The sequence below is a fragment of the Podarcis gaigeae genome, assembly GCF_964106915.1.
Source record: "Podarcis gaigeae genome assembly, chromosome: 1".
NCBI lineage: Eukaryota > Metazoa > Chordata > Lepidosauria > Squamata > Lacertidae > Podarcis > Podarcis gaigeae.
Window position 1 is genome coordinate 135912467 of NC_139678.1, and position 15275 is coordinate 135927741.

Consider the following 15275-nt stretch of genomic DNA (forward strand, 5'->3'; position numbering starts at 1 on the left):
AGCCGTGAATGCTTCATTCTTGTATTCTTGTTGTCTTAAAATTCCTCTGTCTGAGCCTTTCGTTCATGATATTTTGTGTCCTTTGGTCTGGTTTTCATCACACCTGCATTTTTCCCTCTCCATTTGCTTTGTATGGTTTTACTGTCTGAGTTCCTTCTGCCTTTGGGTTTCACAACTGTATATAATTATGGAAACAACACAGACAAACCTGTGATCTTTTAAGGAATGGCAGGAAATTCTCCAGAAGGATTGGGAACAGTACTATGTTGAACAGGAATTGCTGCATTTCATATTGTAAACTGGTTGTCAAACAACCAAAGGTTCTTCACTATACCAGTATATGTTTCTCCCCACTCCCTGCAAGACATTTTAAAGATCCTGCGATTAGAAGTGTTCTAATTTGTGCCATGTTTGCATAACTGTTTGATTTCAGATGTATGAGAAATGTTTTTGACCTTGGCAGTGGGATGTCTGATGCAGACCTCAGTACTCATCTGGGTTTACTCGATCCACTCCAGATTTCTTATGTCAATTGGAAGTTATCTCTACTAAAAATAGTTTTAATTCACAAATCTAGCTTAAAGCTATATATAAAGGGAGGGTCCATATAAAGAAAGAAGTTATTTGTCTATATTTTTGCTAGTTTCTTTCTTGATACCTATGAAAAATGAAGTATCCCATTCTGGGGTGTTTTGGCAGGCCTAGCTAGATTCACTATACTAGGTATAAGTAAGAACCAAATATCCTGTGAATGGGTGCATGAAGCAAAGTTCTAGAGCAGGGTTTCCCAAACTTGAGTCTCCAGTTGTGTTTGGACTCCATTTTCCACCATCCCTGACCACTGGTCCTGTTAGCTGCTAGGGATGATGGGAGTTGTTGTCCAAAAACCGCTGGAGACCCAAGTTTGGGATACCCTGTTCTAGTGAATGTCACAGATAATTAAAGCTTGTGACAGCAGCCATTTTGTGTTTAGCTGTGAAACTAACTACACAATTTTGGCTGGTGGGAGAGAGTTCTATTAATCAGTCTCATTTACAAAATGTACAGCAGCACAAATATGCTAGCTGGTATATATAAAATATCTAGAAAAGAGAACTGATTTGTCTGACAGCATTCCTGATGCTAACTGAGGATTCCATCCTTTTGCTGCTTGTGTGTTCTGTAAATCTCCAGTTAGGAATGGTCAGTGTCAGAGCGAATGAAAACTGAGTAACTTCAGCAAGTTTCTTAGTCATGATACGCTAATGCAAACAAACAAACAAACAAACAAACAAACAAACAAACAAACAAACAAGAATCAAGTAACAAAGAAACCTCTCTTCCCTCCAACAGTACACAAACTTAGGATCTTTCATGCATCTAATTGTTCTAAAAATGATCAAGGGTTTGGAGTCTCTTCATTCTTAGGAAAGACCAAAGTGTATTTAAATATTGAGATTCACAGAACATCCACCATCATCTGAGAAATTTCACAAACCTAAACAAATTTATCTTCATCACATAGATGTGAACCGTAAGAAGAAAACACCCCTTTAGCAGATAGAGGAGCAATGACTTGCCTAAGCTCACATAGTTTTGTCACAGGAATTATGTTCAGATCTTCCAAGACATCATACTATTTTAGCCAAAATGAGTTTTCTAAGTTTGACCTTGCTACATAGCGAGTGCTGTTGCAGACAGCACAGCCAAACCTATGAAGGTGGACAAACTGGACAGGACAACGTTCTGGGATTTTAAAATAGGCTACAACTTTATTGATTCCAGATGTAGGTTAGATTTGGCTTAGGCATTGGGTGTACAGTATATCCCTCTCAGCCCCCCGGTTGGAGGGCTGATGCCTTGGCTTTTGGATGGAGACTTCGGGTACCCTGTTATCACATTGTTCTGAGGTGGGGACACAATGCCTTATCTGCCAAAGTTGTGACTTTTCCTATGAGGAAGGCAAACCCCTCAAGCAGGGCCAATCTGTTTGCACTCAAATTCCTTCCCAACTCAAAATGGCAACCGTTATAGAACCACAACAAAGCCAATAAACACAGTATCTAGGAAGGAAAAGGTTAGCATACAAAACCCACAGCATTCCTGAATAGAGTGGGAAGGGAGGGATGTTCTTTGTCCAACTGCGGTCCTTGGGGTTAGCCACAGCCAGCCTTTACACCAGAGTGAAGCCTGCTCCACCTCAGTCCGTTGTCAAGCCACGCACACTCAGCCTGGCCAGATTGGCCACCATTCAAATAAACATATGGCGGAAAATTTTGCCAATCCAACGGCTGGCCTGGGAATTCCCCAACTGCTGGCCTCCTAGGCTTGCTCCCCAGGGATTAGAGCCCACCACAGTGGACTGCAACAGCCACCCACCCCATGACTGGATAAGCAGCCATTCCCACCTATTCTGAATCATTATTTTCAACTTCTTAATTAATTGGGTTGTTTTTTTGTCAGGTTTTATTATAAGGATCAGATGTTCTAGAACGGTTACTGGCAAAGGATGAGCAAGAGCGAATGGACAAGTTCCTGTGTTCTGATCACAGAGAAAAGATGGGTTCAAGAGTGATGTGTTGCCCTCCCTTCTTGTTACTGTTCAAAAGCTGCCACCTGGCAACAGGTCCATCACGCAGACAGTGGGATAAGCACTCTCATATACCCAGCATGCTTAAGTCTAATTAGCGTATGAGAGGTCTAATACCACAGAGAAAGCTATTCTGCCAGACTTAGCTATGTCACTTCCCCTTACTTTGGGTAATCAAGCTTATTATCATAACCGCAGTGAAGAGGTTTGAGTTGGTTGCTCCAGCTCAACCGCATGGCTCTCATCAGCCACTCTTAAATTCCTATTTGGAACTTTCACCACTTTATAACTAAGGTGGGTTTTACAGCCTGTGAAACCTTTCTGACTGATGTGTGGAAAAGCAAATGAATCTGACCTTTGAAGAGTTTGTAAGTAAACTATTTTTAACTTCAAAAGAAAAAAAAAAAGACCAGAAGTTCTAGAACCCAACATTTGCATTTAATTAAGTGTGTGTTTAAGGTGCTTCAAGCTTATACATGAAAACATAAATTGTGAACATGACAAGGATGTGTTTGCTATTATGTTTATCATACACAAATACTCGCCATGGAGCTACGACTGACTTTAGTTCCCTGTTGAGTGCACCCTACCCTAAATGTTAATTATATATATCATTATACCTCCCTAGGTTTGCCTGCTTGGTATCAAACTGCCTGTTAAACCTTGAGTACCGTATTTTTCGCCCTATAAGACACACTTTTCCCCCTCCAAAAATTAAGGGAAAATGTGTGTGCGTCTTATCGGGCGAATGCAGGCTCCTTGGCTTCAGTGACTGCAACGCGAAGCCTGCACTCCGGAGGCTTCGCGTTGCTTCCGCTGAAGCCAGGAGAGTCTGCTCTTTGAGGCTGGCGGTGGGGAAAGCAGCGCTTCCCCCATCGCCTGCCCCAGAGGATGGGGGGCAGCAGGAAGGCGTGTGACGCCTTCCCGTTACTCTCCAACCCGGCTTCAAGGCTGGCGGTGGGGAAAGCAGCGCTTCCCCCATTGCCAGCCCCAGAGGATGGGGGGCAGCAGGAAGGCGCGCGACGCGTTCCCGCTACTTTCCAACCCAGCTTCCGCCACCTCTCACAAAAGCAGGGAGAAGGTCTTGGAGTAGCGCACAGGCTGCGTGCAGCCTGTCCACTGCTCCCAGAACTGCGGGGGGGGGGGATCATATTTTTTTACTTGATTTCCCCCCCTGAAAACTAGGTGCGTCCTATGGGCCGGTGTGTCCTATAGGGCGAAAAATACGGTATGTTAAGTGTGAGTTTTTCAGATTTACCTCCCCAGCAACAATAAAAACTGGAAACTTCCACTTCAAAGATACAATACAATAAAATGGATTCTGGATTTTGGGTGGAAATCTATGATAACATAGTGATGGTTTTCCTTTTTCCCTTGAGCATGGCAGCTAGTGTGAAGAGGGAAGTATGGTGAATAAAATCAGTTTCTCTTTTTCTTTTTGCCAAGCAGATATAGCCATCTTGCTTGCTAAGCTTTTCTGCTAACATATATGTTTGCAAATTTGTACTTGTCACCTAGAAAGATGGTGGTGATAGCATAGCACCTGCACACCTTACAGAGGGCCAGAGTTTCACACCTAAACTAAAGTTCACTCTGAGCAGTTCAGGATGTGGTATTGGAGCTGCTTTTGAGTTTAAAAAAGGTATAACAAACATCTGCTTGAATCTATTCATTTCATATGCAACCATTTCCTTACACGTCCATCCAGAGTCAATTACGGTTTGTTAACTTAGATACATCCAAACAAATGGCTGTTTTAATTCAAACATTTTAAGTATAATATTTAAGGCTCACAATACTATTGATTTGTAAGTTTTGATACTGATTTCATATCAGTATTTTACCTATATAGTTTTCACTTGTTACACACCAGAACTAAAGCCATTAATTAAACTGAATAATTCAATGGCTAGGTGCCAGTCAATATGAAAAGTTTAATTTGCTTAAGAGGAATCTGTTTCCGCCATTCATCCTAATGCCAGAAAAAGTATAGGAGGAATTCTGTGTCATACTCTTCTGATCGTACCATAAGCACAAGCATTTTGGATCACCAGATTAAATGATTCTCCGTCTTCTCTTCCCACAAGCTGTTTCAGAGGTTCTTCTGATGTCCCATTCCAGGGCCAATTATAGGGGTCACATAGGGGAAGAAGAGGGGGGAAGCGGAAGCCCTTGCCTAGGGCTGCTGCTCAAAGGACTCATTACAGTTGTATCTTGGGTTAAGAACTTAATTCGTTCTTCTTAACCTGAAACTGTTCTTAACCTGAAGCACTACTTTAGCTAATGGGGCCTCCCGCTGCTGCCACCACGCGATTTGAGACGTTTTGCCACCCCCACCCCCTCTTCTTGGTTCTGTGCAAACCCTTTCCAGGAGTTTTGATCTGTAAATTTACTCCCAAGTAAGCTTCAACAAGATTCCTTTCAATTTAATTTTTGTTTGATTACTCATTTTAGGAAACGGTAATTTTGTAGTCATTTTAGGCTCCATGTAAGGCAAAGAAATACTTTTTGCGAGTCTAAAGTAGAAAGTGCCCTCGCTTTACATTCCTAATTCAGCCGGGCTGACCGGAGCTTGCCAGGGAACCACCTCTGGCGGGGAAAATGCTCACACACCCCTTACTTTCCTGTGTGTAGATCTAAAATGCCTCAACCGTAGCTATTTAAACACATTCAAAGTTCTGAAGGGATCATAGAATTGTAGAGTTGGAAGGGACCCAAAGATCATCTAGTCCCACCCCTCCTTCCGTCCCTCCAGAATTTCTTTCTCACACAGTAGCAAACCCACAGGGGATCCCATCTTAGGCTTCGCTGGGGAGAGCCACGCAGCCTCTCCAGATTTTCCAACTCTCCCTGCATCACTTTGTAAATGAGCCTCCTTCAGCTTCATGGGTTTGCGGCTGACCTTCACTTTTTTCATCTTTCTCTCTGGCCCAAACCCAGACATGTTGGGAGGCTGGGGGCCTCAATGGCGCCCCCTGGAGGCTTCAACTGGGGCAGAAGCCCTGGCTAGACCCCACCCCCAGCTGCAGCTCTGCATAATTGACACAGTGCACCCACTCCATTTGAATGGCAATGTTTATCAACATCGGAGGGGGGCCTTGAATATTTTATGGTGGGGGTGAAGGAACCTTTGCCCCCAGGAGTTGGCTCCAAAGAAAGGGAAGGAGAGAGGGTACTTTTCAAAAGCACCACTGAAAGCTGAAATTCACTATGCATTCTTCTAACAGTTCCTTCACACTGGCAGGATATCTTTTAGGATTTCTAGCCTTTTCAAGCATAAAAACAAACAATCCACAGTCTGAGTTCTGATCTTCTCTTTCCTCTGATCTTATAGGCATTGTTAAGTGTCTGTTGTTTTGTGATGCAACAGTAAAAGCAATTCAAATGGCAAAGGACACTTCTACAAAAGTCTGATGAAGACAGACATCAAAATCGGACACCCAGACATTCTATTTACCGGGGAGGGTACCTAATTTCTGGTGCCTGTCCCTAGTAATCTGTATTTTTATTCCTGTTCTGCCTTTGGGAGAAAATTTGAAGATGCCCTTTTTTTAAAAAGTGTGCGTGCAAGTACACACACACACACACACGCCTGCATGCACAAGTTTCCCTATTTTGATCCCTTCACAAGACCTAGTCCATAAAACATTAAAAGCAATCCAAATACTGTATGTTTAAAAATCAAAGATAAAAGATAAACACACAATCAAACTAAAACAGAAAAAGGAACCAAAAGAGCAGAGTTAAATATGTACTAAATAACAGTACTATAAACACTTACCTGGGAGAAAGAACCGTTGAACTCAATGGGGCTTACTTCTGAGTAGATATAAATTGATGTCATTGTAAAACAGCCGCAGAATTAAAAGCTTGCTGACAAAGATAAATCCTCAGCTGGTGGCAGAACAAAACGTTGCAGATTATGTTTTGATTTGCAGGCAATTGAAGTACAACCACATCCACTGCAACATTAAACATTTTAGCAAACTTGTGTAAGTTTTTAAGGGAACAATAATGTTTCAGTTAGTAACATGTGTTTCTGAAGCCATACAGAACAAGCTATTGCAGCATAGATGACAACAGTGAAGTTTTTAATGTCTGATGCTTTATTATGTGTTTATATTTTGCTGGAAATCACCCAGAGTGGCTGGCAGCAGCGGGAGGCCCCATTAGCTAATTTCTGAATAAAATTTACACCTGGCAGTGAGCTTTTTCCAGACCAATAGAAACGAATTCAGTTGTTAACTGAAGGTATTTGCATGAACTTCTGGGTCCCCCCTCGGTGTCCATAAATCAAATTTAAAAGTTACACTGATTAGACTGTATGTCATATTACAAAAATTACTCCTTTCTCTACATATTGGTAAATATTGCTTTGTCAGAAGTAATACATTCCAGACTAAAAGGCATTTTTAGGCCCTTGTTGCACATTCCATAGGAGTGGGAGCGATTTGTGCACCCTCCCCCCATACCTGGAGTTTCATGCGAAGGGAGGGGGGATGCCTCTCCTCCTCCCATGGGACTTGGAAAAAAGGGAGAGAGGAAGCTTATTTGTACTTTGTCTTTGAAATATAATGTCAAAAGAAGTAGGAAGGTAGTTCCATCTAGGCTTCCTCTCTTTTCACTTCTCTCAAATGATGACCTTGGACTTGAATGTACTTTCTAAGATTCTTTATCTTTCAGAGTTTAAGCAGTACAAAGCATTGTTTTCCTTACTTCAGTTTATAAGCCAATTTGTTCTTGGTGAATTCCATTTTGTGCTTTCCTGTTTCAGGGTGATTATCTAGCATAAATGGAAATATTATTTCTGCTGCATACATCCCATGCCCTGCTCCCTCCAAAATTAAGAATGAATGAGAAAGAAGGCTTCTTCCTTGCCGAGAAACATTAGCAAGAACTACAAAAGCTTGCGACACAAATAGTTTCCTGAGTGCAAGGGTGCAGACGCTTACCTTCTGAGAGGCAGGTGCCATTGATGGGCAGGTCCAGAGGGCAAAGCAATGACTGTAAACCCACATTTCATGCAGCCCTCTCTGTCCTCCATCCAGACAGGCAGGCAGGAGGCATTATCAGAGTTCAGGGACACATTCCAGGCAGGCAGAAACACTCTGGAGATGAAGCAGGGTTAAATGGGAGGTGTGATCAGGGGAGACTCTGAGGGTCACAGTCCTCCACCCATGCTTTAGATGGGAGATAACAGATCTCCGTATCTGAATTCATATGGCTTCAGGTTACTGGCAGGTGAGTGTGGCTTGCCCAAAATGGTCTCCTGGACCAAATTCAGAGGCCTAATTGGTCTCGTAGCCTGGAGGCTCTCTGCCACTGGCATAGAGATAATGACATGCTTCCCTTCCCTTTCATAAGGACATAGACACCCCTCAAAGCTGCCACACCACTGTAATAACTGATAGTTGTACAGATGCAATGCAACAACGTCTGATGTTGCACTTCATCAACCGCATCTCGTCCCCGTCTCCATTTTGTTTTGCAAAACCATTAGAAACATAAGGATGTTCTGATATTATCCCATAGCCCTGCTTTTAAAAAGAGTATAGTCATAAGAGTCTCCCCAAGCCCCTGTGACGTGTCTTGTAATCTTTCCATCATATGCAAAGGAAAAAAATTTTGTGGCTACAGGTAATTGTATTTAAACCACACTGTGTTGGCCTTTGTGGGTACTACACATTTCTGTAACATTTCGTTGCTATATATTCATGGTGTGGGTGAATGGTAGGGTAGTGATGAAGTGAGGTAGAGAAAAGGGAAATGAGCAAAGGTTAGAGGGTGGAATAACTTTTGTAGGCTTTTTCCTATTCTATTTTTGTAACTGCAAGGTGCCCTGGCAACACTGATTTAACCTGAAGCCTCTCTTCTTTCCACAGTGGGTAAACCTCACAAGTGTAACTACTGCGGACGGAGTTACAAGCAACGCAGCTCTCTGGAGGAGCACAAGGAACGCTGTCACAACTACCTTCAGAATGTCAGTATAGAGGCTGCTGGGCAAGTCATGAGTCACCATGGTGAGTGGAAGCCTCAGTCCTGAGTACTTTTGACAGCACTGATCTCCCTTTCCCCCTTTTTTGTGCTATTCCTAGCAATCCACAAAAGTGAAAGAATTGGGAACATGTACTTAAATAGACCCACGATGATCCAAACATTCAATATAAACTCAAGCCTAAAAAAAATAGTGTAACAAAGACTTGTTGTGAATTATGTTTATTGTTAATTTAGTGCAGTAAGTAGCTATGAATAGGAAAGCTAGCTGCAATGGAGGGGGGGGGATGCCCCAACAAGGTCAAAGGGGAGGATATAAATGAATTTATCCTGGTCAAGCTACTAGCCATAGGCACACATAATCTCTCAGGAAGCACATGGAGCTGCTCCATGTAATTTAAGTGAAATGTCTGGGCAGCCAATGCAGACAGAAACTCTGTACATGACCGGGCACATGAGGCCAGATCAGGGCAACTGCAAATTGATAAAAAGAATGGGACATTTTGAGGCATGTAACAAGTCATTCATGTGTCTTCAGATGTTAAACTACACAACAGTTAATCTTGCTTTTTGGATACTGAGAACAAATTTCCACCCATTACATCAGTGTCATCTTAGTAAATGTTGCCCCACCAAAACTTTTAATACTGTGGGCACTGCCCGCTGTGCCAATGCAGAACATAAAGCATAATAGGAGGCTGACAATTTATAGGCAGCTACTGTAAAAGTACCCATGAAATATTGCACACAAGTCATCTGGATAGTGATGAACTGGTCTGGGCTGCTGATGGAAATCTGTCCCATGGGATGCTATGAGCAGGGGTGAGGAGGGAGGTGTTGGACCTTGGCTGTAAGTTTGTACCCTGTGCTAATAATCCGTTAGACCTGATCACTCTGATGGTTTGGGCATCTTTCTTTTGGAATTCCTGTGTATCTGAACTCCCTTGAGCCCTCTGGCTCTGCAGGACATTTCGAAAGACTCAGATCAATGAGCCATGAACAGAAAATCTACTGTACCCACTAACTCCATTCAGACATAATACAAACGGTGGCTTTGCAATAGGGAATGCACACCAGGGATCACATGCTCTCTCTTCCCTGCTTCTGTGCAAGTTCCTTTCCTCCTTGACCTGCTGACTGTCTTCTGCTAAGTATGGTTTGCTGTGATGTCCAAAACCGCAAACTGTGATTAGCATCTTTCTTGCAAACCATGGTTGAAAACACATTTCAAATTAGGGTTTCAAGTTGTGGCTTGGAGGCAAGGTTCTAATATTCTTCCAATATGGGCATCATGGCAAACTAGTCAGCAAAAAGAAAGACCTCAACAAACCCAAGTGAAGGAGACATGCAAGAGGGAAGAGAGCGGGAAGCGCAGGTGCCCATTACAAATGCTCCCAATTGCCAAACCGTGCTTTAATGCTAAGTGTGAATTGAGCCACAGTAGCCAATGCTTTGGGGCAACAGTAGCCAGTCCATCAATTCCATTTCAATGAATAGGATTTAAGCTGTGCTGTACTGTGGGCAACTTTGAATCAGGCAACACAAGAATGGGAAAAAGTCACCCCTTCACAACAACTTTTTCTCTAAAACTATGAAGAGAACAGGAACCATAAGTCTGTCAGGAACTGTGGCAATCACAGTTAAATGAAATCAACTAGGCTTTGGTGCTATTTCAGTTTTGATTAATAAGCTTGTTGTGCTGCCCATAGAGATTTCTGGAGCCAGAATTCACAACCCACCATCACTGCTGCACTGGATTCTGGGGGCCCTCTGAATATTTGTGGAATGTCTGATTTTGTTCTTCGTTTGCTTTATTTTTGTCTAAAAAGAGTTGCTGAGACTCTTAGCACTCCTGGAAATCACACATCTGCCCTGAAAGACCTTCTCTCTAGTCTTTGATGTGTTGTATCTGGTTGTACCTGGATGATAGCTTTTCAGAGACTCAGAGGTCATATAATAACGGTAATTTCCTGCAGTACACAGTCATGTTTCCTCTCCTGCTATGGTTTCTAGTCAAACTGCTTTATTTATGGAGGCTTGTAATGATTCAGTCTATGATTCCCCTGGAAAGCTCCCAAAGCAGGAAAATCTGGAAGTATATTTATGTGTGTTTTTGGTCCAGCTTTTGTGTGCTGCTATTGGATAGTGCCCATGAAACTTCTCCACCTCTCCAGCCTCAGAGCAGTTTATTCATTATTTTCAGGGGTTAATTTTAGGTTTTTGTAGCATTCAAAAGGATTAGTTCTTATTTGAAGAAGCCCTCATGTCACACACACACCCTTTAATGCATTTGCCTGGGGAAATGTGCTCAAGAGACATACTTGTGCTTTGGGCCATTGTGTTGGTACATCAGTCAATGCACTCTGGCCCCAGAAATTATTGGCTGGCATGCCTAACTTAAATCCTGAATTTAAAGTCTTGTTTCAATATTCTATGACTGCGGTTACACCTGGGCAGGGGAAGAAATAGAGTAGCAGTGAACCTCTGTGTCCCACATTATGAACAGGACTGCTCAGAGCACTACAGACTCAGTCACTATCACTGTGGTTTTCTTTGGTTGTGTTTTATTATCTTGTTGTGCTATGTACTAGCATCCTCAAACATATGTGCATTACGCCTTGCTCGATTGCATGTCCATTGTAAAAATGAGCATTGTAAAAAATGTTGATTTAAATTAAAAACCTAATGCTGAAAACCTCTGCACTCTTACTTCATTGGGAATAAGACCTGTTGAACATAGTGGGCCTTATTTTTAAGAATGCATAGGCACAGGCTGGACAAATTCATAACAATTGCTTAGAAACTTTGAGTTGGTTTTGACCTAAACCCCACACCATCAGAGGGAAACAAGGATGCAGACTTTAATCATCTGCATATCTCAGTCATATTGAAAGAAGTAAATATGAGTTCTGGTTTTTATTGTTGTTATTTGAGCTTTCCAACCTTCCATTTATTTCTCTACTGGCAGTTGGACTCCTGTGGCAAATGAGCGGTCTTTGTGTGTCTCAGCAAGAGCATACTGTGCAATTAAAAAAAAGAAAGTTTACAAAATAAATGAGGTTCCTTGGCAGCCAACCCACAAATAGATAAACGGAATGGATTGTCATTTGGACAGTTTCCATGAGCCAGAGATTTCCCTCCCACCCCCAGGAATCTTTTACCAGGAAGAGGAAGAGAAGGAACACACTCTTTTGTGGGTTCTCCTGCCCCTTTTATTTTTTATTTTAAATTTCCAGCATAAAGCTGTGATCACGTCAGTGAAATCAGTGTAAGATGTGATCTACCTGTATTCATAAGCAAAAGGTACTTCTAAAGTTTAATGTGGAAGATCAAATCTCTCCGTCCTCTAATATCAGACATGGGTTGGATCAGGTACAGGTGTTCAGTGGTATTAATAGTTTCTGGGTTTCATAGCTAGGCCTGGCTCAAATTAAGTCATGTTTATAGCTCTCTTCTGAATTCCTGCTCTTTTGTCAGTTTCCCCTTTTAATTGTGGGAGTTGGGGGGGGGGTTCATGAAAAGCCATGAGTAGGCAATGAATAATAGGAACTAATCAAAAGTAGTATTCCCTGCAAATCCTTCTCCACAGCCAGTCCCAAGCCAGCGTCAGACCCAGTTCAAGAAGAAGTGTCCCCGATGCAGAGAGCTTGTTGTGCTACAACTGAGCCTTCATGGCAGAACTCTCCCTCTCTCTTGCTGCTCCTTTCTCCAGCTCCACATGATGAAAATTTACAAAGGTCCTCAGAAGAGAAAATAGTCCAAACAAGATGTTACTGTACTTGGACAACCTGATTAGCAACTACATCTGGGGCATTAAAAATTAAATACCATGGGTAGTCGGGTGGAAATGATGGGTTTTAGCAAAACTGCAGCATGCGGGGAGGGACGTTCATTCTTCCCTCCCCAGCTGTGATCCCAGTGAAAACTGCACATGGACACGCAGCCTAGTATTTCATTTTTGAAAACCCCAGATGTGGCAAAGTGTGTTGTTACCTTTTCCCAGGTGAAAACGGGAATGAAAGAGGGAATAGGGTGTTGGGGAGGGAGACAAAGTGGACATTTTTAATGGTTGGATAAGCTGAGGAAATAATATGCATACTTAGTTTTAGCAGTCTCAATAGGAAATGGGGGTTTTGATGAGACATTTGAAGGATGAGAGGGAGAGGCAACGTCACACAGGTGTATTTGGAGGAGAGAAGCTCCAGTCCTGAGAAGAGCAACAAAGGAGGAAGTATGGAGTCTTCTGCAGGAGTGGGAGGTTTCTGGTAGGCTAAAGGCCTGCTTTCACCTTGAGAAGACTAGCTCTGCCTATCTAGAGGTGAACAGAAAAGGAAGGAAGACAGAAAAAAGGTTGGGGGCTTCTCTCAGACGCAATCTTCACTAAATAAGACAGCTCCTGGATGACATATAAATTAGAGTGATTTATCAGAGTGTTTTCCTGGAAACCTGTTTTTCTTCTGTGCCAAGTTGTTGTAAGAAGTGCAAACAGAACAAAAGCAATGGGTGGGGGGTAGGCGTATAGTAGCATAGCTTTATACCAACTTCATAAAGACTTACAAAAAAAAAAAAGTTCCCAAGTCATTCTAGCCTAAGTGTTCCTATTTTACTTCCATAGCCTCTGGAATTCAGGAGGACTGAAATGGCTTAAACAGTTGAGCTGCTTTTCTGTCTAAAGGAGAAAAAAATTCAGTGCCATTGCTCCACCCTTCAGCTGTATAGATAAATATAATAACTATTTATTTATAAAGTATTTGCCTTACTAGTAGTAAGTAGTAGTAAGTAGTAAGGCCTCAGATGATCAGAGGCAGGGCATCTAAAGAGGACTGGTTTTGGGGAGCTGCAAGTTGCATGGCTAAACTCCTGGATTTTCAAAATGTGTGTCCCACTAAGCTGAACGCAGCCCGGTCCTGTTTGGCAGCTCTTCAGGGGCTTCCTAAGCCACCTGTGCTTGTTGCAGGCCCAGAGCTGCAGAAACTTGCAAACATCTGGCAAGCCACAAAATGTGGCTGGTGACATGCTCAGCTTGATGGGTTAGGTATTGTGCAGGGATATCTTATATTCTGTTGGAAGTAACAGAGCAATATGAAATTGAAAATAGTTCAGACGATTTTAGGGAGCCAGTAAATGGATAAAACTTCTGGATAAAACTTTTTCTCCAAGATAGTATTTTCATTGTAAAGGGGACTGTTTTGTTGTTCTGGTGGTGGTGACTTCATTTGGAAGAATTATTAGCCAAATACATGGGGAAAGACGAATGAATTCTGCATTTTCAATTGTAGTCTTTAGCTTTGTTCCTCTAGTCATTTTTGCTGGTTTCATACTTTGAACTATCTTGTCTGGATCTTATAGAATAGTCAGTACGAAAGTGTTGCAATAATCCGCATTTAGTGCAGCCCTATGTCCTATGTTCAGTCTGAATTCACTAAGCCAGGAGGACAGAATTGTGGTGGTGGTAAGACCCACTTCCAACCTACACACAATTCAGGAAACTGTCAAAACAGACCCTATGCCAGGACAAATAGTGAGACATACAGGTTTTGTTCTGACTGTCACCTTTCTAGTGTCTGCACATGACTCAGAGGTGAGGTTGGCCACTGTGATATTGTTCTTCGCTCTTGTGCATTACACCAAACATACTAACTGTCTAAAAAAGGGTGCCCCTTTAGTTAATCTAAATGTAAATGGTGTGCTTATCTCAATAGTTCCGTGGTGTGCTCCCTCCCCCTGCCATTTTGTGGGATTCTTGAAGGGCTGCTGCCATGTTGTCTTGGTAGCCAGCTTGCTAACAGCCCCTTGTTTCAGAAGACGGAGCTCACTATGCCAGGATAAAGGAATCCTGTATGCAGCAGGCAAAGAGGAGTTTTCTTCAAGGGTCCTGGTTCAGGGAGTGACCCTTGGTGTCAGAAAGGCTGGTAGAAATGCACAAATGCCCCTGTTTTCATCTCTGTAGTGCAGGATAGGCTGTTTTGCTTTGCAAAGAAATATACTTCTCAAAGTTCTTGACATAATCATTTTTTCAGGAAATAGGAGTATGTAATTCTGATGGCCTTACGGTCAGCATATCCAGCCTGAGAGAGCATGTGCAGAAGGAGGATCGATGGATATCTTCATATATACAGCTGCTTTGTATATACAGCTGCACACAAGGGATCTCTCCTGGCAACTGGGGAGTTGCTTGTCTAGGTTTCCATCATGAAGAGGGAGTCAGTGTACAGTTGAACATATGTCTACTCCATGCATGCAATTTACAGAATGCACATAGATGGGGAGAGATGGATCCAGCCAATGTGATCGTGTTTCTCTCACTCCTGCATCCATTCACTCACCCTGGATATGTTGTGAGAGCAGGGCTGTAAACCTGGGATGTTTTTCTTCTGCTTTCTTTTCTGTCTGAAGAAAGGTTACATACCTTCACTCACTCACTCTTTCTTCCTTGGCCTACCCCCACCAACTGTATCCAGTCCCTCTCCCACTATGCCTTTGTTTAGATTGCTCCATCTAGGCTTCATATTTTTCACCTTTCCAGACCCTTCAATACTCAGGCAGTCTAGGGTTGTCAGCTCCACTCACTACTGGGTAGAGGAACCATAGAATTTTGGAGCTGTGCTGCATGCTGGTGGACGTGGAGCCATTTTATAAATAAGCAATAGCAAACAGACAGAATTTTTTTTTTTTTGCTTCGTTTCAGATAATAAATACAAAAGTATTTTAA

General features: G+C 42.5%; 1 protein-coding gene across 7 annotated transcripts in view; it reads left to right on the forward strand.

The window, feature by feature from the left end:
* IKZF2 (IKAROS family zinc finger 2) overlaps nt 1-15275 on the forward strand; it is a 99040-nt gene that overhangs the window by 75376 nt on the left and 8389 nt on the right. For all 7 annotated transcript variants that reach the window (XM_083710007.1, XM_083710011.1, XM_083710012.1 and 4 more), the window contains one exon: nt 8452-8589. In XM_083710007.1, coding sequence (XP_083566133.1) covers nt 8452-8589 — 138 coding nt within the window. The remainder of the gene's footprint in view (nt 1-8451; nt 8590-15275) is intronic.